A 27728-nucleotide genomic window follows, 5' to 3' on the forward strand; every position below is an offset into this window, starting at 1 on the left:
TAAAGATCTGATCGCGACACTTATTCTCCCTCACGCGCTTAAAAACACGCGTGAGGTCTTGACAGCAATCGTGAAACCAATTGATAAAATAAACAACGAAGCACCTCTTATCACCTACCCTATCAAGCAACGACCCCATAAAAGTCGACCCAATGAAAATACTCCACGTCAGCCACGAGTACATGTCTGTACACGTGGCGTTCGATGACTCGCCGGGGGTATGTGAGTTAGTGTGTGATTGGGAGCAGGGAATCGCTGCTGTGCCTAAAGAATAGGGGTAGGCCAGCGAGAGCACAAGAGAAGAGGGGTTTTGAGGTTCTCTTCGATTGTCTGTTTTCTCTCCTCGCTTCGTTGTAGCAATAAATAAGAGCTCTTCACACACAGTTTTCACAAATTCTAGAGAGAGAAAGCTGATGATACTGATACTGTTTAGAGAGAGAAAGTAGAGTGAGAGAGTGTGAAAAAGAAAAAAAAAATGGAGGATCTACCTGAGGAGGAGAACGGTGAAGAGGTGCAAGGCTCGAGCTTGACTATGGAGAAGGTTGCTGCAGCTAAACAGTTCATAGAGAATCACTACAGAGCTCAGATGAAGAACATTCAAGAGCGAAAAGAGAGGTAACGTTTTGGAGTTTATTTGTTTGATTTTGTTTGAATTAATGGTTTTCTCTTTTTCTGTTTGGTTACTGAGAACTAACTCGCCTGAAAAAAGTTTCGTCTGAGCTACGAATCTTGGATTCTTTGGTAGCTTAGGGCATTATTCCTGTACTGAAAAAAATCTCCAATAATTTTGCTGTTAGATCTTTATTTTCGTTTGTTTTCAGTCAGCTGTGTGTTTGGTAACTGAGAAAACAGTAAGACAACAGAATGTGCTCGAACGGAACTTTCATTTTATATTAATGATTTTGACTGAAGTCGGTGGTTTGGTTAACTGAGGTAGTGCTTAAATTGAAATTGTTGGCACATTGAAATCGCAAGCACTTTCGTAGACAATGAGATTCACGTGTTGTGGACAGTTTCATTAATGAACTTATTTCAGGTGTTATATTTTATGCGGCTTGTAATTTAGGTATTGTTTCAGATTTAATGCCGCTAAAACCACACGTTTGGTGAAATGTAATGATAATTACTTGCACAGTTTTTGGAATGACAGTTATAAAATCTGATCCAGCGATTTTTGATGAATTTTGTAATGATATGTATGGTACTTTTTTCTTCTTGATTCTCAGTGTGATTTATGAAATCTGCATTTTCACCGCTCAATGTTTTATCCATCAATTATATGAAACCTGCACTCCTTGGTGCTTATGAACTTTGTGTTTGTTTGTACTTGAGTACTACAATCAATGCTGATTTCATGCTGTCTGTTAAATTCTGTATCACAGACGATGGCTATTAGAACGGAAATTGGCTTCTTCAGATGTGCCTGAGGACGTACAGATCAACTTGATCAAAGATTTAGAACGGAAGGAGACAGAGTTTATGCGGCTTAAAAGGCACAAGATATGTGTGGAAGATTTTGAGCTTTTAACCATCATTGGGAGGGGGGCCTTTGGCGAGGTTGAAGTTCTTGAAATGTGTCATTTGACTGTTTTTCTCATATCAATAAATTTTGTTATGGAAGACATGCTGGATCCTTTATCTTTAAATACACTGCCTCTTTATTTAATTGTTTTGTTTTATTTATTTATCATGTAAAATTTTGAACTACAGGTTCGATTATGTAGGGAGAAAAAATCTGGCAACATTTATGCGATGAAAAAGTTGAAGAAGTCTGAAATGCTTATGCGAGGACAGGTGAGAACTGAGGACTAACATAGTGGCACAATAGCCTTATCACAAACCTGTCACTGCAGTTGGCTAAGATATTTTCATAATCATTCATATTGATGAGCATGCTTGTTGTATAATTATGAACTCATTTGTTAGAACTACTAATAGCTTGTAGTGTTTGGCTCTGTTAGGGTATCTGAGAATCCTCCCCTCGGCCAATCTTAGAACATGTCTTTATCGTGTGTTGTTATCGATATTTGTGAATAACTTTTGCATTACTTTTTCACTTTTACTTGTTAAAGACCTTCTATTTCATGTTAATCTTTCTATTTACCATGTTACTTCTATGAGAATTTGTTCTTTTTAAAAAATAATATAGGTATAACATGTATATATGCTGTCTTTTTTTTTTCCCTAATCTATATTTATTGTTTTACATTATTCACAATAGCATTTGCTTTGTTCTGATGATACCTTTTGTTCTGTAGGTTGAACATGTTAGAGCTGAGAGAAATTTGCTGGCTGAAGTTGGTAGCCACTGCATAGTAAAACTTTACTACTCGTTCCAGGATGCTGAGTACCTGTATTTGATTATGGAATATCTGCCTGGTGGGGACATGATGACTTTGCTGATGAGGGAAGATACCTTACCTGAAAATGTGGCTAAATTTTACATTGCGCAGAGTGTGATGGCCATAGAGTCTATTCACAAACACAACTACATTCATAGGTCTAAATTAATCTATTTTGCCTCGAACATGGTTTTAGATAGTGGATTTTGTGGTTATTTTGGTTGATATTTTTTACATACCAGGTATTTAATCTGTCTCACTAGTTCAAAGTTTGCTGTCTTTCCAGAGACATCAAACCCGACAACCTTCTACTGGATAAATATGGTCACATGAAACTCTCAGATTTTGGCCTGTGTAAGCCTCTTGATTGTACAACTTTACCTGCACTGCATGAAAATAGAACTATGGGTGATGAAAATATGACAGAACCAATGGATATCGATGGAACTGATGCGGATAATAGGAAAAGCTGGAGGAGCCCTCGTGAACAGCTTCAGCATTGGCAGATGAACAGGAGGAAGTTGGTATGGTGTCTTCACTGACTCGTTAATTTAGTAAATGCAAATTTAAAGTAGTTTTTTGCATTATCTTTAAGCACACTATCTAATGGCTCCAAAAATTTCACTTTTTTTATTATTTATTTTAGCATCTTTTAGTTTTTATTTTTAATGAAAAAGTTGCCTATACGGGTTAAACCGTTATACAGTAAAATTAAATTAAAAATTTCAATGCTTAGGATGGAGAACTCTCATTCTGTTTCTAATTGAAATAATGCCTTGTTCCATTGTTACTTTTCAAGTCGGGCCTTCTATGTCGACCAATGAGGGAATATGTCATGAGAGAATCTGCTGAGCCATAATATCTTTGATGACACACATCTTTTACTTTTGTTTTCCTTAGACAAGTTTGATGTGTGCACTTCGCATATCAACTATTTTGGTTGAAATGACGATCTTTTTTGCATTTCTAAATGGATGTGTATAAAGAGTTGTATTGGGCTGGTCAAATATTAAAATTTATACGAACTTTTTGGTCTAAGTATTTCTTTAAAAGCTACATAAGCAAATGTGGGATTATTCACAACAGGCTTAATGGAGAATGGATAACATGGATAGAATAGCTCATGTTTAGTTGGACAGTTACAAACCCATAAAGTATGAAGGATTTGCCTACATGTGCAATAAACTTGTTTATTATGCTACATGATATCATGATGTCTTGAGGTGTACCTGATTCACACATTACCATAGTTATTTGTACCTTTGTCACCTTTTCACTTTTTTTTTAAAAATTATTATGAAGGCATTTTCAACTGTGGGTACTCCAGACTATATTGCTCCTGAAGTACTATTGAAGAAAGGATATGGAATGGAGTGTGACTGGTTAGTTTCTTTTCGTTTTTTATATTCTTTCGAGTTCTTCTAATCTCTACTCATTTTGAATGTTTAAATATCTTAGTTGGAAAACATCATTAATTTTTGACACTTATTTCGTACACTGCTATAATATCAGAATTCTTTGTTTCTATTTTTTAAATCATTCTAGTAAGTGGTTAGTATTGGATTTTTTCTTTATTCAAGTTTGATGTCTTCATCCACTAATCATTGTTAATAAAAGTTTTTTGAAAATAGTGTATAAAATCAAGTGTTAGCTGTTCCTGATTTGTTATAATGGGCTTTATTTTGGTTTTTTTTAACGTATTTATGCTTTTGGGACTCAATGTAGGTGGTCACTGGGAGCAATTATGTACGAAATGCTTGTTGGCTACCCTCCATTTTATTCAGATGAACCAATAGCTACTTGCAGAAAGGTAACATGCTTAACACACTTAAAGAGAACCAGCTATACTGTATAGGAAATTTCACCTTTCCATAATCACCTAAGCTTGTCTTTCATGTAAAATGTGTAGAAATCAAGCGAAAATGGAAACCATGGTTTCCAAAACAGAATCATAAATGTAGTAATTCTAACAAAAATTGTTACTAAAATATATCTCATTTGCACTTAAAATTAACTATATAGAAAGCCCCTTGTTGTATGAACCTGGTCAGCCTATGCTTAGGTACCACGGGTTGGGCTTTCAGTCAATTTACCTCAGCATCCTACTTTTGGCATTTTCTTCACCTCATATCATGCCTAATTAACTTGATAGATATTCACTGTATCTTTATTCTATTTGCGAATTTCTGTCAGATTGTTCATTGGAGAAACCACCTGCAATTCCCAGAAGATGCAAAGTTGACACCTGAGGCTAAGGATCTGATTTGTAGGTTGCTCTGTGATGTTGATCATAGGCTGGGTACTGGGGGGGCACACCAAATTAAAGTATGGTGTTTTTTATTTAAAAATTTTTCTAAAGATTCTTCCTTCAATTTTTTACTAAAGTTATAATAATACATTATTCTATTGTGCCAGTCTCACCCTTGGTTCAATGGCGTCATGTGGGATAAACTCTATGAAATGGAAGCAGCTTTTAAACCAGAAGTAAATGGAGAGCTTGATACCCAGAACTTCATGAAGTTTGATGAAGTATTATGCAGTCTCTATGCTAGTTGTTGTTTATTTTTTTCATTATTATTGTTTGTTTCTCGATTGTGTTTACTAATAACATTAATGTTTTGCTTTTATTATCAGTTGGATGCTCCAACTCCGTCAAGAAGTGGCTCTGGACCCTCCCGAAAGGTTTGTAATGTTATTTCATTCATACACTTGTATTTATTTATTTGCAAATTTCCATAATTTTTCTTGGAAATGTGTCTTTCAATCGCTGACTAGTGATATAAGTTGATTATTTTGAATTGGGTATATAATTAGAATTTAGTACCTGGCTTTCTAGGAAATAGTTTTGCTCTTTAGAATTGATCGTTTTTGCTGTTAAGACTGTAATGCCATAGATTTCTACACTCTTTATTACTTATTTTCACCAAAGGAGAGGGTATCAATGTAGTTTTTTTGGATGCAAGGATATCTGTTGTCTGCACTAAACGTCACAAGCAATCTATAAATGGAATGATTTGACCATTTTGTCTCAATAATCTATTATTCATGGTGAATTCAGAGTTGATGGGATCTGCAATTTTTAACAACTTCAACTGTTATTACTGTTATAAATTTACAACATAGTGTGACCTAACTTCATGTTATAATTTCATGCAGTTGCTCCTAACTCCTAAAGATCTAAGCTTTGTCGGCTATACATACAAGAATTTTGATGCTGTAAAAGGGCTTCGTCAATCTCTTGGTAGGCAATTCTGACTTCTATGGTTGCTAATCATGTTGTCTTCACTTTCATTAATCAGACTAGTGAGTCGGTGTGTAAAAAGGCATGCAAGCAGTTGAATGTGGTTCTCCAATCCCACGGGCTTTGACTTTCACTTGTTCACGCATTGCCTTTAATTATGAACACTAGTTTTGCACTTATAACCTGGTAGATTTTTCATTCGACTTCAGGTTTGCGGTTTCATGAAATTTGTTCATGAATGAATCAATAATTTAACGATTGAACAATAAAAAGTGATAATTGGCTTCTTGGGTTGAACTTGTAACCTCTTTTTCAGTTAACATTATCAACTTAATGACCACCTAGTTGGATCTGTACAAATAATTTACACTTTAACTCTGTTTCATTTCAAAATCCAAATGGATTAATAATTTGGCTTGCTAATATCTGCAGGCGAGGCACGCAGGGAACATGGTGCGAAACAGGCACAGGAGGAAATCGAAGTACGAATGCTTGCATCATCAGGTGATCCCATGTTACCTTGATTTGAGAAATCATGAGATGACAAAAAAAAAAAAAAAAGAGGCTAGAGAGCCCAAGATGCATATGTTGCACATGCCTGCTTAATATAATAGGTTAAGTATATATGTTCTGCATATTTCTTGTGGACCATATAAGTGTACAGTAGTAGTTTTTTAAGAGCTTCATAAAAGAAAAAAGAAAAAAAAAGCCAGCCCCTGCAGACGAGGGGCAAAAGGAGACTTTAATTTAGTGGAAAAAAGTTTTTGTGAATTAGATTTTAGCAGCTAGGACAGTCAGTCAGACACAGAAATTTGGAGCTTTTCTTGGCTGCCCAGGTTGGCAGTGGCACACTTGCCTTCACTAGTGGCAGTATCTGGTCAAAATATGATTTTAAGAATTTTAAGAACAAAGCAAACTACTACTAAGAAACTCCATGTCCTTTCACAGTAAAAAAAAAAAAAAACAACCCTTTAAGTGGGGTAAAAAAAAATAGTTATTATTGGCCATGGAGATATTGTTGTGGTAAACAAAATTTGCTTCATTTCCTAACTATTTGCCCCAATTACTAAGGTGGCTTAAATTGTAATGGCCTGTGTTGTTGCATCCCTATTCCCTAATTTACTTGTGGATTATTTTTCGTTATGCCCTTGTTGTTTTATATAGTCTTGTTTTTTTGCTTGTGGATGTTAGAAAAAAAGCTGTTTGGATACAATTTTTTTTTTCTTTTAAGAAAAAAGAGAATCATTTTTGCAATTGGTTCTAAGTTTGAAACCAAATAATAATGCTACGATCACACCTATTGTCTCTCTCACCTTCTTTTCTTTTTCAATTAAAATGTTTAGATAGGTAATATTCCGCTTTTTATCTAGGCCATTGAAATCAACTTTAATTGTTCAAATAATATATGTATATTTTTAATCACATTATGACACATAAAATATAGTTGTTGGCACGATGTACTCTTAATCACATTAGATTAATTTATTTTTATCATAAGAGTTTTGAGTGTTGTCTTTATACTAAATAAATCTCCAAAAAAGTTATTTTTAATTTTGCAATCCTATTCAAAAACAATATTTTTGATTCTATTTTGGTCAAATATATATATATATATATATTTTTAAATGAGTCAATGTCAATTATTGTTACTTCAAAATGCTTAATATAACTCAAAACTAAATATTTTGAAAAAAGAAAATAAATTAGGAAGTGCTGTTTTTTCTTTCTTTCTTTCTTTCTTTTCTGTCCTTCTCCCTATTTCTCCCACCATCACTATGTTTATATATTTTCATGTGAAAATCAATTTCTAAATAATAGCAATTTATTTATACAGTCATGAATCATTTTGTCAATTTTCACCAATCACACTTTTCCCTCTTCCTCTCCATCAAAATTCGTGGTGGCGGTGAACTTTGGGAAAGGTATGGTTTGGTCTCCTCAATGCATCCATTTCCATGGTGCCTAAAACAACAACATAAAAGACAAGGATTAATTGAAAGTTGGCATTGAATTGGATTCCTCTATTTAAAAGTTGTACATTCCTCGACCTAATCTGAATTATATGATTAGGTATATTTTTTGAGCGGCTCTTATATCACTCTTTTTTCCCCCTTCTGTCTTCACTTTTTTTAATTAAATAATTTCAAACATTTTTTTTCTAGCTTTTTATAATCACTTTATACAATAGTCTAGTTTTGATAATTTTTACAAAATAACATTCTATATGAGGTGACGAGGATATTTGAAAAGTTATTTTGTTAAAAATTATCAAAATAAAATTATTATGTAAAATGACTGTAAAAAGAATGACATTTTGCCAAGCAGTCTTTTATTGTCATTTAAAAAAAAAAAACCAAATAAATGAAAATTTAATATCATTATTTTAATTGAAATATATAATATTATATATCAATTTAATAAATATTAGAGTATAAGTTTTAAAAAGATTTATTTATTGATTTTTTTTAGTAATTTAATATTTGTTAAAATTTTTAAAGATTAGTAAAAGAAAATTTATTTATTTTATTGATAAATTATAAGAAATTTATTTTCAATAGTTAGAAAAAATAAAAGCTATTTCTATTCACATCTATCTTAAGTGAATAATTCTTTCTAAATACATCTTTATTATAAATTTACATAAATATCATTGTTAGTTTTTTAACAACAACAATTATTTCTTCACACATTTTCAACTCATTAACTAAATAACAAGTATATAATAAATAATAAATGTTAGAATTTATTTATTTTTTAATTTTATTTATTACAAACAAAAAAATTAAACATATTGTAATTTACTATTTTTTATGAAGTAAGTTTTAATTAATTTTACTATTATTTATTTTTTATTTGAGGGAAATAAAAATTAAATTTTGTAATTGTTTTTTTTATTATGGAAGAGTATTCATATTTTAATTATTATTTTAATAAATTTTGGGTGTAGAAATGTTTTTTTAATATATATATATATTTTATGAAAAAAGTAATTTTGTACCAAATAAAAATTAAGAAGGATTATAAAAATAAATTTTTAAATTTTATATATAGGGAAAAAAATGTGTGTATCAATAGAAGCACTAAAAAAAGAAAGATGATGACAATAAGAATACCTATATCTATTTGGAATAAAAAGTTAGATTATTAGGTGGCAGATTGTTGTACATTCCTTTTTACAATTGCCATATTATTATTATTTACACATGTGGGACCCACATTTAGTGACATTAGTGCAATGATGCTGATGTGTCGTCATTATTTTTTTTTTCATATGTAGAATTTAAATAATTTTATTTCTTCAAATTCTGAAATCCCTAAACAATATAATACAAATATTTAACAATATTATTTGTCATTATACATCTTGTATGGAATTTTCCTAGAACACAATTCTCACATGTTTTTAGATCTGCTAATATTAAGGCTCATTTGTTAGCCAAATTTGCTCGGTGAATACTTATTGTATCTGATTAATAATATATTACTTTTATCTTAAAAAAATTACATAATAACATTGTTTTTCATGTAATGTTTTGAAATAATAATAATTAAGAATTTTTTTAAATAGTAAACAAATTGTTGAAACGAGTTACTAAATTAATGCCTAAATAAAATTTGCTGATGAGTATATAAACACAAATTTTCATATGAAAATTTTGAACCAAAAAATAAAAAATAATCTCATATTCGATTTCAAATTCATAAGAGGGAAATTTCTAATTACAAGCTCAATCGAGAACAAATTTCAACAACTAATATGATATGATTATTACAATTCTGCTCCATATTATTCTTAGATTTTGTCGATTATGTGGAGTTTAAAAATAAAATCAATTGATCTCTAATTCAAGTAAAAGAATTGAGTTACAAAGTTGATTTCAAATCTAAATTTGATTTTTTATTTTAAAATTTGAAGAATATGACACTTTAACTTATTTTTTTATATATAGAATAGTAACAAGAAATCTGTTTGCAACGATATAGTAATTGGTTATTGATTTTTTTTATTTTGCATGGTCGGGGCGACACACCTCACCCCTGCCCCATTTAATATCCTAGTTGCTAGCTAGGGGAGACCTTCGTCAAGCTTCTCGTTAGGACACGATCTCCTGAGCACCAACTTGTTTTCTCGAACTTTTGCTCTAATTTTTTTTTGGACAAGTAGAAAATTTTCCTTTTAAACTATAGCCCTTGTAGAGTTTTGCCCTCTGAATTATTCTTTGTGGCAAAAATATCCCCTTAACTATGGAAATCATTGCAAACATGCCCCTTTTGTTACATTTTTTAAGTTGTTTGCTATGTAACCACATGTCACATGTCTAGTTACAGTACAAGGGTCTATTTAACTAACTAAAATTAGTCGAAATCGAGTTTTTTGATGCTAAACATACAAAAATTAGTTATAAAAATACAAATACATATTTATAAAATTTGTCATTATATCACTATATATGCATGTATTGGCCTATTATGACTGTTGAATTATGTCACATTAGCGCAACATCGGTACTACAAGAGCAAATTGTTTAAAAAAATGAACGAAATGCATATAAGAAGCATATTTACAATAATTGTTATAATTCAATAGTGATTTTTGCTAAAAAAAAAAGTTAGGGCAAAACTCTATAGATGTCATAGTTGAAGGGTTAATATTCCTATTTACCCCCCTTTTTTTTTACACACGAGATTGATCTTGTTAGTTCATTTTGACATGTGAAAGTGTTTGATTTTTTTTAGGGTCAAATATTTATAAATACAATATATATACCACAAAAATAATGGTAAAAGAAAAATAGTATAAAATATATATTGCATAAAAAGTTATATTATTATAAATAAAAAAATATCTTTTATCCAATCATCTATTAGAAATGTGAGATTGGCCTAAAGATTAGACATATCACAAAAAAGACAATGGCCCTCATTGGCTATATATGCTATGATTTTTTTCTGTTCAACCACGTTATATGTCTCAACTCAACAACATAAGAACCTTTTTCAATGCAAATTAGTGAGTTATCACTGTTTTGTTACTATTACTACAACAAGACAAGTCCCATGGTTTCACAAACACAAGTCAAGACTTTTTACTTTTATTTTTATTTTCATCTCAATTTTTTGTTTGTTTGTTTTGGTATCACCCTCTACTCAAAGATAAAATAAATAAAAAAAGTAATTAATTAATCAATACGGCCATAAAGTTCATCATTAGAAAAAAAAAAGTATGATGATAATCAAGTCAATAATGACTGAAAAAGAATGTTTCTCAGTTTTGGAGAAACTCCACATGTTTTGGATTCTAGTAATATTTTTTACTATATAAGGAAAAGAAAAGAAAAGAAAAAAATAGTAGTGAGTTATAATGTGGTATAAGATATATATATATATATTTTTCCTTTTAACTCTTAGATAGAAGTATAAAAGTATTCTTATGAGTTATTTGTACTTTTCTTATTATGTATATAATATTAAATGTGAAATTGATGACAATAGCTTTTTTTTTTTTTTATAATGGTTTTATATTCTCGTTTATTTTTAATAATTTTTTATAAAATAGTTTTTGTTTAAAATTCGATCAGCTATCTAAAATTTTCGACCACCTATCTAAATTTTTCGACCAATTGTCTAAATTATGAGATATCATTTTACAAAAAATTATTAAAAATAGGCTAGAGTGTAAAATGACTTTAAAAAATAAACTATTTTGCCAAAAAACTCATATTATATAAATATAACTTATTTTTCTAATAATAGGAGAAGAGTATTTGAGAACTTATTAGGACAATAAATGAGTCAACGGGTCAAACCAACTAAAAATGTACATTGATTATAACTATTTATAGTTCAAAGAAAAGATTATGTTAACTCAATGGTTTGAATAAAACCTATGAATCTTTTAACTTGGTTAATATAAGGTTTCAAAGATTACATTAACTTAATCTTAGAGTTAGAGGGAGGAAGATGGAAGGAACCCCATTAAATTTTGGGTTCTTATTCTCTCAATCAAACTTGATTCTCATCAATCCATATAGATCTAACAAAATCTTCAAGCTTTAAATTTGCCCAGAATGAATTAAAAAGAAAGACACTTAAATCTTAATAAATATGGGACAAAGTTTTGGATTAGAGAATGAAAAAGGAAGGAGCTTGAGATGGGTGGAGATGCTTTAATATGCTCTTCTAGATTTGACATGTGTCCATCTCATTCTCACTCCAAACACACTCACTCTCTCTCTCTCTCTCTCTCCCTCTCTCTTGTCTTTTCTAAATTTTTAATCTTTTCTCATCCACTCTCTTTCTTGCTGCTCCAAATCTCAACCCCACACCCAGATTTATATATAATAATATATTGTGTAATATAAAAAGAATCATGAAAGAAAAAAAGAGAAGGAAAAAAAAAGTCTTCTTTGCTTTAGTTGTCATAATTAAATGGTAAGCATTTCCTCCTATCTTTGTGTGCTTATTCTTCTTGATGATTTTCATGGATTTATATATATATTTCTTATGTTAAAAAGAACAAGTCTTTGAAAGAAAGACTCGACAGTTGACAAATTAGGTAGTTTTTTTTTTCCTTCTTTTTTCTTTCATCTTCTTTCTGTTTGTAGATTTATTGTTATGATAAATTATTTAGGAGAGAGAGAGAGAAAGAAAGAAAAAGAGAGAGTTCAATTACAAGAGGCCCAGATGGGTTGCCTTAGATCCAGGGAACTCAGAGGAAAAAAAGGTATTTTCTTTTATAGGGATTTCCCTGTGATTCTTGGGATGTTCCTATCTTGGCTTCTTTCTCATGATCCCTTTTCTTCTTTCTTTCTTGTGTTTGGAGATAAGGTGTTGGTTCAAGTTTTAATTGGCCTTTTTTTTTTCCTTTTAATGTTATTATAAATAAATAAATAAATAAGCATACATATTCATGATTTTATTTTATTTTATTTTCTAAAGTAGTTTTCTGGTTGTTTCTTGCTGTAGCTGATGGATGTGTAGATAAAGAAGAGTGTAGAGAAGAAGACATTGACAGCAGGGCTTAAAAGGGTGTCTCTATTTTTATTTTATTTTTATCTATTTTAGGCCAAAGTTTCACGAAGATGGAAGTTGGGATCCATTGTTGTTGACTAGATCTGACTACCCATTTCGTTTTCATTACCTTTTAGCTCATCCATATATTCGAAAAAGTCTGAACTTTGTTTCATCTTCATCAACTTTTTAAGTCTTAATTGCGTTGATTAGGGAGATGGAAAATGGTTTGTTAAAACTCACCATTCACATTCCAAGATCATCATTCTTAAAAAAAAGAGTAGAGGGCTGTGATAGTTTAGTTGAAAAATGACAAGTTGTGTGGCTTTGGAGGTTTTAGGGGGTAACTTTTTGTACTTCCAAGATAAGGATTTTGATGGAGGAGATGTCTCCAGCGGTTGCAGTGCCATTTGGAGCAGGCAATTCAGTCTGTGATAACTCAACCATAGCAGCTACTACTAACCACATGGATGTCACAAGACTTAAGCTAATGACAGACACTGCTGGCTTGTTATCTGAGTCTGCAGCTGTTGTGCCAAATAATGTTTCTACAAAGACGATAGTAGCGAGTAGTAGCGAAGAGGACTGTGATTGTAGTAGTAGTAGTGGCTTAGATAATGAAGTAGCTGTTGTAGCAGGTTCTGTCCAAATAGATATGATATCTCAAAACAAGAGTAATTGTGTTTCTGGTGATGATTCTATAGCACGCGAGAGTGAGGAAGAAGATTGTTTATCTGTCGAGGGCGATCAGATTCTTGATGGCTCGGTGGCGAGTGAGTGCAGTAGTTTAGAGGATTTTTTTGGCTTTGAGGCTGTTTCTGATGTGGGAACAGCATTAAGTTCTGAAGAAGTAGAAAAAAGCCTTTATAGTGTTGATGTTGTTGCGAAGATCTCGAGTTTGGGGGAGTCAAATGTTGATTCTATCTCGGTTAGCCTTGAAGAACTCGGTGATGGATCTCGCTCTAAACCAGAAGTTGTTCTCCAATTGCCTGTGGAAAAAGGGGCGGTGGTTCGCAGTGTGTACGAGGTGGATTATGTTCCCTTTTGGGGATTTACATCTGTTTGTGGTAGAAGACCTGAGATGGAAGATGCAGTTGCATCTGCTCCTCATCTTTTGAAAATTCCAATCCAAATGCTAATTGGTGATCGAGTCATCGATGGCATGACCAAGTATTTGACTCATCAGACTGCTCATTTCTTTGGTGTATACGACGGTCATGGTGGTTCTCAGGTACCATCTTTAGCATTCTCTAGTTTTAAATATTATGATAACATATCTCGGTTGGGAAGGACTCCATGGTTTTAACAGCTTGGGCTTCAATTCTCGTTACACTTTCAAAGGATTTCCTTAAATATACCTTTACAAGTCACTTTACACAATAGCTTTTGAATGTTATTTTGCAAAGAATTATCGAAATAATACTACTGTACAAAGTAACATTAAAAATGGTGATTTTGATCCCCATTACTTGAGCAACCTTCGAGTGATTATAAGTAATATTTTTTATTTTGGGAATATACTCATTTGGTACTCTATGTTTTTGCAAAGTATCATTTTGGTACCCTCTGTTTTCAATAATGCTCATATGGTACCTTGTATTTTAAAATCGTACATATTTGGTACCCTAAACTCAGATTTGATAGATAAAATTTTGTCAATTTAATGAAACTGCTGTCAATTATGTAAGTTACAAATTTAAATTTAATTATATAATTACATATAACTGATGACAGTTTGATCATATTGACAAAATTTTATCTATCAAATCTGAGTTTAGGGTACTAAATATGTACGATTTTAAAATACAGAATACCATGTATGAGCATTATTGAAAATAGATGTTGCAAAAATGATACTTTGCAAAAACATAGAGTACCAAATGAGTATATTCCCTTTTATTTTTCATGGTCATGGATTTTGTTTACTTGTTTATTTTCATTAAGGTTGCAAACTATTGTCGCGAACGCCTCCATTTGGCGTTGGTTGAGGAGATAGAGTACATTAAAGAAGGCCTGATTCATGGTAGAATTAAGGACAGTTGCGAAGAGCAATGGAGAAAGGCATTCATGAATTGTTTTCTTAAGGTCGATGCTGAAGTTGGAGGGCAAGCTAGTCTTGATCCCGTTGCCCCAGAAACCGTTGGTTCTACTGCGGTTGTAGCCATTATTTGCTCATCTCATATCATAGTAGCAAACTGTGGAGATTCTAGAGCGGTTCTTTATCGTGGGAAAGAAGCTGTTGCGCTCTCAGCTGATCATAAAGTAAGAGCTCTTTCCTTACAGTTATGTTCGATGACATATCGCCTTTCGCTGTAAACTAATTATGACATTCTGTTCTCAGCCAAACAGGGAAGATGAATATGCAAGAATTGAAGCATCTGGAGGCAAGGTCATACAATGGAACGGACACCGAGTATTTGGCGTTCTGGCTATGTCAAGATCAATTGGTGTGTGCACTTCACTCTAGTTTCTTTCTTTTGTTCTCACATGCTTGGTTTTAATCAGCAGAGATTTTAACATAATTCTATAAACATTATGTCTTCATTACATTTAGCATAGCGTAGCTTTAAGTATTATGATAACATATCTAGGTTGGGAAGAACTCTGCGGTTTTAAAATTTGGATTTCAATTTTTGTTACACATGTAAGGATTTTGTTATAGAAGAAATTAGACTAAGTGTCCACTTTTAGATAACTATTTTAATTTTTACCTATTTATTAATCCTCTTACTTTTATACCCAGATTTATAATGAATATTCTCATTATACCATTTTTCTAGACAATAATATATTACAACAACATTTAGAACCATATGCTCAAATAAGTGTAATTTGGAAAGTCTCATGATAATAATGGGTAAAATTAAACTAAATATATTTAGTGTCTAATTTTAGTTATCTACTGCTAAAGGTGAGTATTTCTCAGCTTTTCCCTTTTGTTATATGTACTTTATAAGTCACTTTGCACAATGATATCTTTTTTATAAGTCACTTTGCAAAGTAGCATTTTAGACACACTTGATATTCGGAAATACACCCCGTCTAGAAGGCTATTTTGCAAATAATTATAGAAAATATGTTATTTTGCAAAGTGACTTTAAAACGAACTTTTATTTTCACCAATTATTCTATTAAATTTGATACGTATTCAGAAGTTTGAATCCCATACCACTTGAGCAACCTTTTAGTGATTTTTGGAAATGTGAACTCTATCATGGTAATTTCTGGTTGAATTCACTAGGGAAGAGTAGGCTATATGCTGAAATAACATAGAAAATTTGGAAATTTTGCACCAGCCAATGACCATTTTCTGTTGTACCTGAACAATTTTCATGAAATGATCAAGTATTCTTGAGCCAATTTCAGTAGTCCTTTTGAATAAAAAGTTGGTTGTGAATTGCACAGGTGATAGGTACTTAAAACCTTGGATCATACCAGAGCCAGAAGTGACATTCCTTCCTCGGGCCAAAGAAGACGAGTGCCTCATTTTGGCGAGCGACGGTCTATGGGATGTCATGACGAACGAAGAAGTGTGTGAAGCGGCTAGGAAGCGAATACTCATCTGGCACAAAAAAAACGGCGGCTCGCTTCCCTCCGAGAGGAGGGGAGACGACATCGACCCTGCAGCGCAAGCAGCAGCAGAGTATCTTTCGAACCGCGCCCTTCAGAAGGGAAGCAAGGATAACCTCAGTGTGATTGTGGTTGATTTGAAATCTCAAAGAAAGTTTAAGACCAAAACATGATGATGATGAAGATGATGCCATGGTAGACCATTTGAACTTCATATAATTGGATTTATATATATATATATATATAGTTCTTTTGCCCATTTGTTTTTTTTTTTTCACCAGGGCTTGATTGCTTAAGAGAAAATAGCAGCCTCTACATTGTACTTATATAGAACACAGTGTCCTCCATTGTAGAATTTTCACTGCCATTCAACAGTTGTGGAGCAGGCTGTGTTAATCTTTAGATGCCTTTGGTTGGTAGGGAATAGGATTTGATGATATATATATATATCTATATATTTATGCATTGCATTGCAGTTCACAAGATGGGCAATATTGTAATTTTGTATTATTCATTATGCCTCCGAGTTAAAAGCTGCTCTGTGGGGTGTTTTTATTTGGTATTATTTTAACCACTTGATCTTTATAAGAAAAGTAGCAATTTTAGAAATTATAATTTAAACTACTCCTCTTTATATATAGTATATAATTTATCTTAATATTGTTTCGAAGAATTGTTGTTTTTGTTTTGTACCATCTTGTCTCTTTTGTGGGTCGTGCAAGGGAGGTTTTTAGAAATATTGGAATATTAATGTAATAGAAAATCATGTTGCAAAAAATAAAAATAAAAAGTACTAGAAAAGTCAAAATATGAAAATTTTAACTTGAAAAAATAGATTATGATAAACATGAATTTTCGTTCTCCAGCCAATCATATGGGTGAAAAAAGAAAATTTTGCACCCAATTTAATTGGACAAATAGCATTCTTATATCATAATTATGACCTTGTAGGTTGTTGGCCCCAAATTTTTTCGCGTGGCACAAATTTCATCCGAATTATAGAAATCATTGAAAATGTGTCATCTTTATTGCATTTCGATCATTTTCTAATATAGTTTGATGGTGTAGCATTGATGTGGTGTTAATGTGGCACGATTCGAAAGTTTAAATAGAAAATACATACATAAATAGTGGTCTAATAATAAATTATGGAAATATATATCCACATTCTTAAAGCTAATATTTTTATGCTTAGCACTGATAAACTTGATTTCGATTAGCTTCAATTAGTTGAATAAACCCTCGTACTACAACTATCCATATAAGATATAGCCTGTAATCACATTAGCAAATTATTCAAAAAATGAACAAATTGTAACACAAGGGGCACATTTTCAATAATTTTTATAGTTTTTAAAAAAATTGTTGCCATACAAAAAGTTTGAGGAGAAACTCTAAAATTGATATTTGTTCTTTTTTTTTTGTGCTAGTATGTACAGTTGATCTTCATTCTTCTTACTTTTCACTCTTCTTACCCGTTGAATAGCAGTGACACAAATTTAGATCATATTTGAGTTTACAGTTGAACAAATCTGATCTTAGATTTACCCCATTTATAATTCTTTGAAACCAAGTGGTTTACAATATGAGTAAGAGTAATAATTAGAACACGCTTAAATTACACACGATATATATTTAATCTCAATCACACAGTTAAAAGTATGGTAACATGGTCCTTAAAAATATCTATGACGAAATGTGAATCCAATTTGAGTGTGTATCAAACATTACTCTTGCAATATATAGTGATGGCAGTACATCTAATTGATACCACTTGCAGCCACATTCCAGAAAGAATAACCCGAGAGCTCATAGTAAGACTGCAAAACTATAACACTTATAGTGAATAGTTTTGCAGACTCGCCCTCGGCACATGCAGGCTAGGCCTGTGCCGAGGGCCCCACACAATGAGGCCCAAAATTTGTAAAAATACTATTTTTTACATATAAAAAAGCCTCAAAATTTTGAAAATTGTTACTTTATATGTAAATTTTAAAAAATAACATATTGCCATTTGACCCAACTCAACTGGAGGTGAAAGCATATTTGACCCAAGTTGCATAAAAAACCTTACACTATTACGATGCTTTCATATTATTGGTTTAATAAAGATTGGTTGGTTGGTCTCCTTTCTCCATTGATGATTTTTCAGTACTTTCTATAAGCCAACTCAGTCACAGCATCAGCAAGGTTTTTCTCACCCTGGATGCTCTGAACCCATTTCGCATTGATGTTCACTCGCTCAATGCTCTGCTTCAAGTTTCTAGCAATGGCCGGCTTGGATCGGGTTGCAAAGAACTCCTCTATTTCCTTCACCTTCTCCAATGAAGCAAACTGTGGAATTTGACCAAGTTAACAAAACACTGGAGAAATTGGAAGGAACTTTGTCACTATGTGAGAGAGAGAGAGAGAGAAGGAACAAACCGGTGAGACGGTTGCACTGACAAAGCGCGTGATCAAAAATCCAGAACCCCAGGTTTTCCAGATGTGCTCCCAGTTATCCTACATTAGATTAGGCATGCATATGAGAATCATTTGAGAAAAACACGGGGGAGATGGCGTGACAAGCATAATTAGATTTTAAATTGGGAATAAGAAAGAGAAAATACAATTTGGGTACCGTGGTAACGTGTGTCTTTGACTTAATTACAGTTCTAACTCTCTATTTGTGATGATACTTGTGGTATCTTATGTTTTACAAAACAGTAAAAAACAGTACTCAGAGTTGAATTTGGTCAAATATATTTTCAATATTTTGGTCAAATTCGAGTCTGAGGTACTGGTGTTTACTATTTGGTAAATAATAGGATATCAAACAAGTATTATCGTACATAGAAAGTTAAAGCTGGTATTAAATCAAAACATAAGGTACCAAAATAATATATTTCTTTGAAATATTTTTATACAACATTACGTGCACAACTACAATTTTTTTGTTTTTTTTTTCCTTAGCTCAATAGCTAGTATAAATTATGCACATTAATAAAATAAATGTCATTAAAAGGTGATTATTACCTTAAGCCATGACCAAGCTAGTTCGCGTCCTTCAATGCCAACAGAAAGGCCAAAAACAGCATCTTGATTGCGAACCTTGATCAAATTGAGGTAAATGCAATGTGATCAGTAATCGGATTCAAAACAAAACAGTCTACGTTCCTTTACACAAAAATTTAGCCTAAAGAAAAAGAATTTCAGTCTATTACCTCATCAGTCAGCAAAAAGTTCAGAACTTCCAAAATAATTTTAGGATCTGGACAAGATGCCAAGGAACCTAAAAGACAGGCGAAAAAAGATATCATCATATGCCCCCAAACGAGAGTCACATGTTCAACATCACTGCACCAAGTGAATCAAAATTACCTAAAACACGTGTTTTCTCCTGGCTCAAATCACTTTCTCTATAGATTCTCAGAAGGGATTCATAATCTGATCTGTTTGATGCGCTAACTCTCTGCATTACGCCCACATATGCTGCCTGCGTGCCATAGTCCAAAATGAGCATATAAGGGTTTAAAGTAGCTAGGAACAGATATTAAAAGTTGCAGTAGATTCAACAACCCTTCTGATATCAGGTGGGAGGAGTGGTGTATTTCTGTCGTCCAAGAATGCATGAAAACGCCTACTTGCTTCATCCAGTGTCAAATCATGGCCGTACATGGCGAGGGCAGTCAAAACTTCTCCTCTCAACATAGCATCTAAATGGCTCTCACCCGCTTTAGGCTGCCAACCAAGCTTCCTGAATTATTGCAGAACATGTTAAATCAAACAGAATAAACATCATAATGATTTTAAGGAAAACAAACAGAGAAGCCAATATCATTGATGTGCTTAGGAGGTTTATAAAAAACTCCATTTGACCTATAACTTCTTTATAGGATCACTACCAATGTCCAACATTGGAAATCCTTAATATCATGGTAAGCCACGGAGATGATTCAGATAATGCTATAATTTGTTTACATCTCTTTGGTACAATGCATTAATATCATGGTAAGTACTTTTCCTACAGGAAAAGTTGAAACATAATTTTTCTTAATCGAACTCCCTATACTGCTTGGTCATTTCGACAGCAATTAGCATTTCTTAAAAAATTGATACATCTGACTAACCAAAAATAGAAAGGTGATACAAGTACAACAACCGACTAACAGAGATGACATATGTTAAAGAGGAAAAAAAAACAAGTCTTGATTAAGTTATTAAAATTTAAAAATAACACGTGGATGTATGCCAATGAGCCAAATACGAAGAGCTTACTCTGCAGAGTTTTGAAAAAGATTAATAAAAAATTGTTTGATTAACTCCTTCTGCTCAGGTACGGCATCAGCTGCAATCCTTACTAGCTTATAACTCACCTGTAAAAAGTGGGAACCAACATAAGAAATAAGGTAGTACCTAAAGTAAACTTAACAGAATCTAGAGAACAGGACATTACAGCTATTAAATTAGAGAGGACAGTGTAATCAAGCTCCTCCTTGTAAGAAGCCATCAAAGCAAGCAAAGAGACAAAAGACTGCTGGCGCGCCATACAAAGGGCAAATGAATCATCCAAAATGCCTGTAATAAAAGATACCATTAAACAATAAATTACCAAATTAATCCAATGGAGACATAGGTAAACCAAATAGTTTCTCTATCAATAATAAAAGATACTGATAAGTATTAAATTACCAAATCTGTCAGTTGCAGACAAGTAGTTCTTCTCTATTGCGTGTCTCAGTCTCGCTGCAAGATGGTCATCATATTTCACCCTGTAGAAACCAGCCTGATCCACATTAAGTTTTAACCAGGAGCATGAAGCATCTGTTCCAGCCTCTGCGAGGCTGCTTGTAACAGAACAACCTAGGTATTTATGCATGTCAAGTGTTTCAGACTTCTTTTCCAGTAGGAAACTTTTGCGGTTGTCATATGAGCCACAAACTAATGTTATTGGGATAATCCATTGCCCATCCCCGCTGGAACCACTTGATAAGAATCGTGACTGCAATTTATTTACATTTTCCCCACAAGATCATAAGTTTCCAAACATCTTAAAAGAAAATTAGAACCTTGGAAATCAAACATAAGAAAAGACCTGCTCAAACTCCAACTTCTGATCATTGACTTTGACAGAGACAACTGGGTATCCTTGTTGTTTTGTCCAAGAATTCATTAGTTTGGTCACTGGTTCACCAGATCCTTCCTCAAGGGCAGCCCATAAATCTTCGGTCTTCGCATTCGAGTAAGCATGCTTTTTTATGTACGAGGCAAGTGACCTCTGATTACATAAAATAAAAATGAGAAAATATATATTAGACACAGCAAAGATCTGAAAAATATGGAAGAAAAAAAAATTAATTACACATAAAGCATGAACATCTATCCAGTTGAACTGCTGTAGTGCTTTCTAAATTTTCAGAATGTGATGTGTGATCTATATGTTAAGTTCATTAGCTCCTCTGACTAAGACCAAATTTGCACCAGACTTCAGATTTGTTTTCCAATATGTCAGAATTAATCTTGTATACATATCAACAGTGCCTTTCAGTTCAAGATTGACACGTCCATGCAAACCGATGCTCAACATGATAATTATTTCAAGTAGGCATCTGTTTTTATGTGGAACTTTTGGCTTGCACTATGTTTTTTACTTTGTCACATCCAATTTGCAATGTTACCCCTTAGTTCAAGATTGACATGTCCATGCAAACTGATGCTCAACATGATAATTATTTCAAGTAGGCATCTGTTTTTATGTGGAAATTTTGGCCTGCACTTTGTCTTTTACTTTGTCACATCCAATTTGTAATGTTACCCCTTACTTAGGGGATCTCCACAATTACTTTTTCCCCATTGCCTCATTTGTTTCTGGTATTTGCATTGTTGATCAAATTTTGAAAGCACATTACTTTAAAATTAGTGAAGTGATTTACAGGACATGCATACAAGTTGGCAGTCTATATTTAATAATCTTATTGTTAAAAATAAGCATGCATTACAAAGGGAAGAAAACCTGGAAACTTTCGGCACCAAGGTAGCTTTGTAGCATCCGGATAACAGAAGCTCCTTTTCTATAGCTTATTGCATCAAATATTTCATCAATCTCAGAGGCATGATTTATCTCCACCTGGAAAGGACAAGTGTAATCAAAACAACATATACTCTTCTATTTTTTTTTTTTTTGGATTTAACGTACTTATATTCTCGCACCATTAAGGGAAAAAAGGGGGATGAGTATAATGATCATCGGGTATGGAACAGTAAAATATTCAGGGTCTTTGTATGTGAAAGACTTCAAGAGTTTGAAGTTCTCTGACTTTTCAAGGAATAAGAAATCTTTATTGTAAATTAGTTATGGAGGTGCACTTTTTAATCTCATTTTTGTCAGTAACAGCGTACTCTATTATTAAAAAGGGAAAATAAGTACCTCAATGGGGTGGGATTCCTCAAGCCCATCAAGTCTGAGACCCTCAACAGATTCATCAAGAAATTGAGTCCACACATTCCACTCCGGGAACAAGCTATCAGAAGCTAAATAACTCACCTATCAATGTAGAAAGAATTCAAGTGCCTTAGCATTTGATGTGAGAGGTAACACATAGATCAAGTTTTTAAAACGTGATAACTAACCCATGTTGCAAATCCCTCGTTCAGCCATAAATGTGTCCACCATTCCATAGTTACAAGATTGCCAAACCATTGGTGTGCAAGTTCATGGGCTACAACAGTTGCAACCTTTAAAGTGGCAAAATGATTTATGATCAAACACTTACAGTTACACAATAGCTAAAACTAAATTATCAACTACGTCTGACAGCCAAACAAAATTCAGAAAAGCAAGATTTACCCTCTGCTTGTTGGCAGCAGCAGAATGTTGATCATCATAGAGCAAAGCTGTTTCACGGTAAGTGACCAAACCATAATTCTCCATAGCCCCAGCAGCAAAATCAGGGATAGCAATCATATCCAATTTGGGCAAAGGGTATGGCACGGCAAAGTATCTGAAGAACATGTCACCATTAATACAAACCTTAAAGTGAAAAGAAAATAGACTCGCCAACTTGCATTTAAATAGTTCCAACCATGATCAACTTTATTAACTTTGAATGTTCAACGTACTCTTTGTATAATCCAAGGGTCTTAACAGCGACATGCAGTGCAAATTTTCCTTGGTTTGCCTTACCAACTTGACCATATACTCGAACTTTGATCCCTGTGATAAAAAATGACATATAATTAGCGCTACTAAGAACAAGAATTGCATCCTAAAACCAGAAATGGACACAATGATAATTTTACCATCAGATGTATGGTCTTCCACAAAATCGAACAAACCAACAACAATTGCCACCAAATATGTAGACATTATTGGTGATTCTTGATATGAGACAGTTTTGAGATGTCCATTAACTTTTTCTTCAATGACTGGCATGTTGGAAAGGGCTACTAATTCAGATGGTACATCCAATGTAATTTTGAATGTAGCCTGTAAATCAAGGTGCCATTAGAAGAAACATGAGAGCAAGCTATGAATTAGTGTCGCTAAGAGAAGAAGTGAGGTCAAGCTATAGACCATGCATTATGTTAGCCAAAGTATGGAAAACAAAATTTCCCATTCCAGAATCCAGATTCATATGAAACAATAGCAAAAGTGACATGGAGAGAGAAGGGGTCAAAATACCTTGCAAGCGGGCTCATCCCAACAAGGAAAGCACCTCCTAGCATCAGCTGGTTCAAATTGTGTAACAGCCATATTCTTCTTCTCACCATTATGCTCGTAAGTACTTTGTAGAAAAATAAATAGTCAAACACAAGTATACATCTGCATTAAAAATTATTCAATCTAACAAACCAACCACCACCTAGTTATGGCAATCAATAAAACAGGCAATTGGAATTTGAAGTACCATATCCAATTCCAATCTTCTTACCTTCTATAAAACCCCTTCATTTGCTCATTCAAAACCCCTTCAAACCCAATAGCCAAAACTCCAACTCCAATGGGAAGTATCTCTGCGAACTCAACAACCAAAATCTCATCTGCCTCAAAAATTTCTACACTTGAAGGCTGGAAGACCTGTCTCAACAAATTATTTCTTTCATTAGATTCACAAAATACACAACAATTGCCAAATGTTATAAAGGGTCTAGTAACACTCATATGATCTTTTCTCTACTACCTCAACCTGTAAGCTGAATTAAATTCCATTCACCCACTGGGAAATCCCAACACACAGAATTCACTTTATACTGTACACTAAGGATTTTATAATTAGCTTAATATGACAAGATTCACATCATTTCCTTCGGTTAGAAGAAAAATCGTCATTCACGCTGATCAAACTCCATCTGATCGTTGAACATCCGTAGATATAACTCCACATAAACATTTCAACATAAGAAAAGTACCACTCCACGAAATCCACTACCAAGAATCCTAATTCATTTCTCCATTGAACCCGAAACACTCATATGATCTTTTCTCTACTACCTCAACCTGTAAGCTGAATTAAATTCCATTCACTCACTGGGAAATCCCAACACACAGAATCCACTTTATACTGTACGCTAAGGATTTTATAATTAGCTTAATATAACAAGATTCACATCATTTCCTTCGGTTAGAAGAAAAATCGTCATTCACACTGATCAGACTCCATCTGATCGTTGAACATCCGAACATATAACTCCACACAAACATTTCAACATAAGAAAAACACCACTCCACGAAATCCACTACCAAGAATCCTAATTCATTTCTCCATTGAACCCGAAACAAATGGTAGATCAAGAAGCGGCGTTAGCGTTACCTTTGAGGATTTCGGTTCGGTGAAGGAGACGGAGCCAGAATGAACGGTAAGGTCAGCGGCATTGAGAACGATGAATCGAGTATCGGCGACGATGTCGACGTGGATGGAAACGGAGCCGGAGAATTTGCAGGACTGAAGGTCGGGAACGAGTTTGATATCGTATCGTTTTGGGGCGGCGAATTTGGGGAGGCGAGACTGGCCTTTGAACTCAGCCATTTTCGGTTTCTGAGTTAACTCGTCGAGTCGATCTTAGTCTCTTGTGAATCAAAGACTGAAAGAGAGAAGGAAAATGTAGAGAGCGAGACTATAAATAGTAAATATGCATATATATATAGAGAGAGAGAGAGAGAGATGATGAAGTTAAGGCTGGCGACTCAAAACGACACGTCGTTTTGATTCGAATGGGATTGAGGTTTTATTCGACCGTTTATTTTATTGTCTTTTGGATAAAGTTTTCCGAAGTTTCACGCAACAGAACAGACTTATCTCCAAACAATCTTTCGTCTCTTTCCTTTTTCTTTTTTAATAATTCTATTTAAAATTAAATTTTATCCTAATATTTTTTAAAAATATAAAAAAAAAAAAATGATAGTCCGGAAAATCCTGATAGGTATCTATTTCAGATACAATCTTTTGTTTTGGAATACTTAAAATATGTGGGGTCCATCGTAATCTTTGATTGGTCGACTGTTTTTTAAAATAAAATTCTAAACTGTATCGTAATTTTATGAAGGAAAATTAAAAATGAGAAAATCATGTTTTCTCACTTTTTAAATTTCTTTTCTAAAAACCCTTTAAACCAAATTCTAATGACAATGCAATATTGTTATGAATTTAATCGATGTATTATTATTAAATTTTAATTTATCAATATTATTAAATTTTACTTAATTAAATTTATTGATAAATCAAAATTTAATATCATACAACCTATGTATATAAAATATATAAAATTAAAATAATATTTAGATTCAACTGAACTAATCACATATTCAGTTTCTGTTATATTTTCAAATTTAATATCAATCACATATTCAGTTTTTAAAACTCAAAAACAATTTACAAACATTGAATCAATCACATTTCCAGAACACATGTTTTTAGTCACTAAATTCAGATTTTCATTTCAGAATCCCACTTTTCAAAAAATACAGTTTTCTAATCGCAAACAAACCCTAAGGGTTTATACTTTTTTTTATTTTGTGTTTTGTCCCATTACTTGTTTGGACCTTGTGTTTTGATAAATTACTTTTTGGACTGTATGTTTTGTAAAATAGTTAAAATAGAACCATAAACTCAATTTTAATGAAGAAAAAATTGAATATAACAACACAGTTTTTAAGCAGAATGATTTTATTTTTGTTTTGAATTGTTAGTTTGGTAAATTATTTGTAATTTTAGTTGTACAAACTGTAATGCCCCAAACCCCAAGGACCGTTACGGTGTGCCTTGTAAACAGTGCTAAACTCGCTAACCAAGTCATTTGGCCAAAAACGTGAACTAGGTATGATTAGCGGTTTAGGGATTAAACATTTTTGGTTAAGATGTAACGTTTCACTAGAACGTTTAATATATATATTGGGATCCCGAAAATATAGTTTCAGAGTCTATTACAGAAAATATTTACAACAGGCCGATCTAAACGGCAAAACAGGGTTCAACCCTAGTTCCACTTTAAACCTCGTCCGTGGCGGACGAGCAGCTGCATATGTACACGTCATCACCTAAGCTCTCCAACTCAAGGATGGTCCAACTTCCTCTTGCCTTTACCTGCATCATGTAGCACCCGTGAGCCGAAGCCCAGCAAGAAAACACAATATAACATTATATAATATCAACAGATAACATGATGTAATATCATCAGGTAACATGATATAATATCAACAGATAACATGATATAATATCAACAGTAATTGTAACAGCCATTCAGGACCAACGGTCAAAAACATGTAGGTGACAATAGCCAAAAGTCACAGAAGTGGGTACAGCTCAATTGATAAGTGGTTCCTTCATAAGCTTGATCAGGATAGGAGCATGGTGATAGTCACCAACATAACCATCCTCTCGACTCTAGAGTTGTAACTAAGGACAGCGTCCCCCAGCCATGTGACAAACAGTCACCGGGGTCATATACTGATGGACCCAAAACGGGTATGTTTAAAAATTTATAAATCGCAAGCGCACGAATCATTCATATAGAATAGTGATCGTGTAAGCAAGGATGTCGAACCCAAAGCAGTTGTCTAAAATCGAAAATAAAACTATTTTAAACCAAAATTAATAAATTCTAACCTAGTTCCAAAGATTGATGAGAATTTTGAATAATGAAAATAAAATAAAAGACAATAATATAGAAATTAAAGACAATATATATTACTAAATTAATAATTGTAAATAATATGGTAAAATAAGATTATTAAGTATTAGAATCCACAAAATATAAGTTTAATAATATTTATAAGTACATTGATTCCCAAGTTATAGTGATAATTAAAATAAATAAAACTATAATTTTCCAAATAGATTTATAATTTTAAGCACAAATTACTTCTAAAAATATAGGATTTTTCTTCACTTTTCAAAATTATAATTTCAAAGCATTTAGTGTAAATCAATCTAATGAAATAACAAATAAATCAATGAACATTATTTATAAGGCAAAACATAATATTTTTGTTCTAAGCATGGATGTGTACAATTTAATGACACATCTTACACAAAGAATATTATGTTTTTGCACTAATGAATAACAAAGTGTAAATATGTGCTAACAAT

At 32.8% G+C, this 27728-nt stretch overlaps 3 protein-coding genes across 6 annotated transcripts; 2 read left to right on the plus strand and 1 right to left on the minus strand.

Moving 5' to 3' along the window:
• The first annotated feature begins 311 nt into the window (after positions 1-311).
• On the plus strand, positions 312-6726 carry LOC133805394 (uncharacterized). Its single transcript, XM_062243567.1, has 12 exons — positions 312-615; positions 1383-1557; positions 1711-1794; positions 2259-2500; positions 2629-2866; positions 3645-3724; positions 4068-4152; positions 4536-4667; positions 4758-4871; positions 4977-5024; positions 5499-5583; positions 6016-6726. The coding sequence occupies exons 1-12, from the start codon at positions 476-478 to the stop codon at positions 6105-6107; spliced, it is 1515 nt and encodes a 504-aa protein (XP_062099551.1). The 5' UTR covers positions 312-475; the 3' UTR covers positions 6108-6726.
• A 5092-nt stretch (positions 6727-11818) lies between these two features.
• LOC133803291 (probable protein phosphatase 2C 6) lies at positions 11819-16773 on the plus strand. Of its 4 annotated transcripts, XM_062241283.1 has the most exons (6): positions 11819-12015; positions 12550-13825; positions 14539-14856; positions 14936-15041; positions 16000-16359; positions 16446-16773. In XM_062241283.1, the coding sequence occupies exons 2-5, from the start codon at positions 12971-12973 to the stop codon at positions 16335-16337; spliced, it is 1617 nt and encodes a 538-aa protein (XP_062097267.1). In that variant the 5' UTR covers positions 11819-12015; positions 12550-12970; the 3' UTR covers positions 16338-16359; positions 16446-16773. The 4 variants fall into 4 exon arrangements, with proteins under 4 accessions (XP_062097267.1, XP_062097264.1, XP_062097266.1 ...); XM_062241280.1 differs by having other exon boundaries at positions 11820-12015; positions 16000-16773; XM_062241282.1 differs by having other exon boundaries at positions 12009-12139; positions 16000-16773.
• A 1099-nt stretch (positions 16774-17872) lies between these two features.
• Positions 17873-25257, minus strand: LOC133803288 (aminopeptidase M1-like). Its single transcript, XM_062241273.1, has 19 exons — positions 24954-25257; positions 24075-24220; positions 23825-23927; positions 23443-23629; positions 23263-23356; positions 22991-23144; positions 22774-22878; positions 22571-22687; positions 22157-22270; positions 21239-21421; positions 20836-21145; positions 20600-20721; positions 20422-20519; positions 19723-19900; positions 19525-19639; positions 19368-19435; positions 19180-19254; positions 18589-18666; positions 17873-18498 (listed from the first exon to the last, which is right to left on the minus strand). Exons 1-19 carry the CDS (start codon positions 25167-25169, stop codon positions 18313-18315), a joined length of 2649 nt encoding a protein of 882 aa, XP_062097257.1. The 5' UTR covers positions 25170-25257; the 3' UTR covers positions 17873-18312.
• Positions 25258-27728: the final 2471 nt, after the last annotated feature.

The sequence above is a fragment of the Humulus lupulus genome, chromosome X (genome assembly GCF_963169125.1).
Source record: "Humulus lupulus chromosome X, drHumLupu1.1, whole genome shotgun sequence".
In the NCBI taxonomy this organism is placed as follows: Eukaryota; Viridiplantae; Streptophyta; class Magnoliopsida; order Rosales; family Cannabaceae; genus Humulus; species Humulus lupulus.

Coding starts and splice junctions, on each gene's coding strand:
- LOC133803288 (XM_062241273.1), bottom strand. CDS start 25,169: ATGGCTGAGTTCAAAGGCCAGTCTCGCCTCCCCAAATTCGCCGCCCCA. Junction 23,357..23,442: donor GGAAGACCATACATCTGATG/GTAAAATTATCA, acceptor TTTTTATCACAG/GGATCAAAGTTCGAGTATAT. Junction 23,145..23,262: donor ACCCTTGGATTATACAAAGA/GTACGTTGAACA, acceptor CATGTTCTTCAG/ATACTTTGCCGTGCCATACC.
- LOC133805394 (XM_062243567.1), top strand. CDS start 476: ATGGAGGATCTACCTGAGGAGGAGAACGGTGAAGAGGTGCAAGGCTCG. Junction 4,153..4,535: donor CAATAGCTACTTGCAGAAAG/GTAACATGCTTA, acceptor AATTTCTGTCAG/ATTGTTCATTGGAGAAACCA. Junction 4,668..4,757: donor GGGGGGCACACCAAATTAAA/GTATGGTGTTTT, acceptor CTATTGTGCCAG/TCTCACCCTTGGTTCAATGG.
- LOC133803291 (XM_062241283.1), top strand. CDS start 12,971: ATGGAGGAGATGTCTCCAGCGGTTGCAGTGCCATTTGGAGCAGGCAAT. Junction 13,826..14,538: donor ACGGTCATGGTGGTTCTCAG/GTACCATCTTTA, acceptor ATTTTCATTAAG/GTTGCAAACTATTGTCGCGA. Junction 15,042..15,999: donor GGCTATGTCAAGATCAATTG/GTGTGTGCACTT, acceptor TGAATTGCACAG/GTGATAGGTACTTAAAACCT.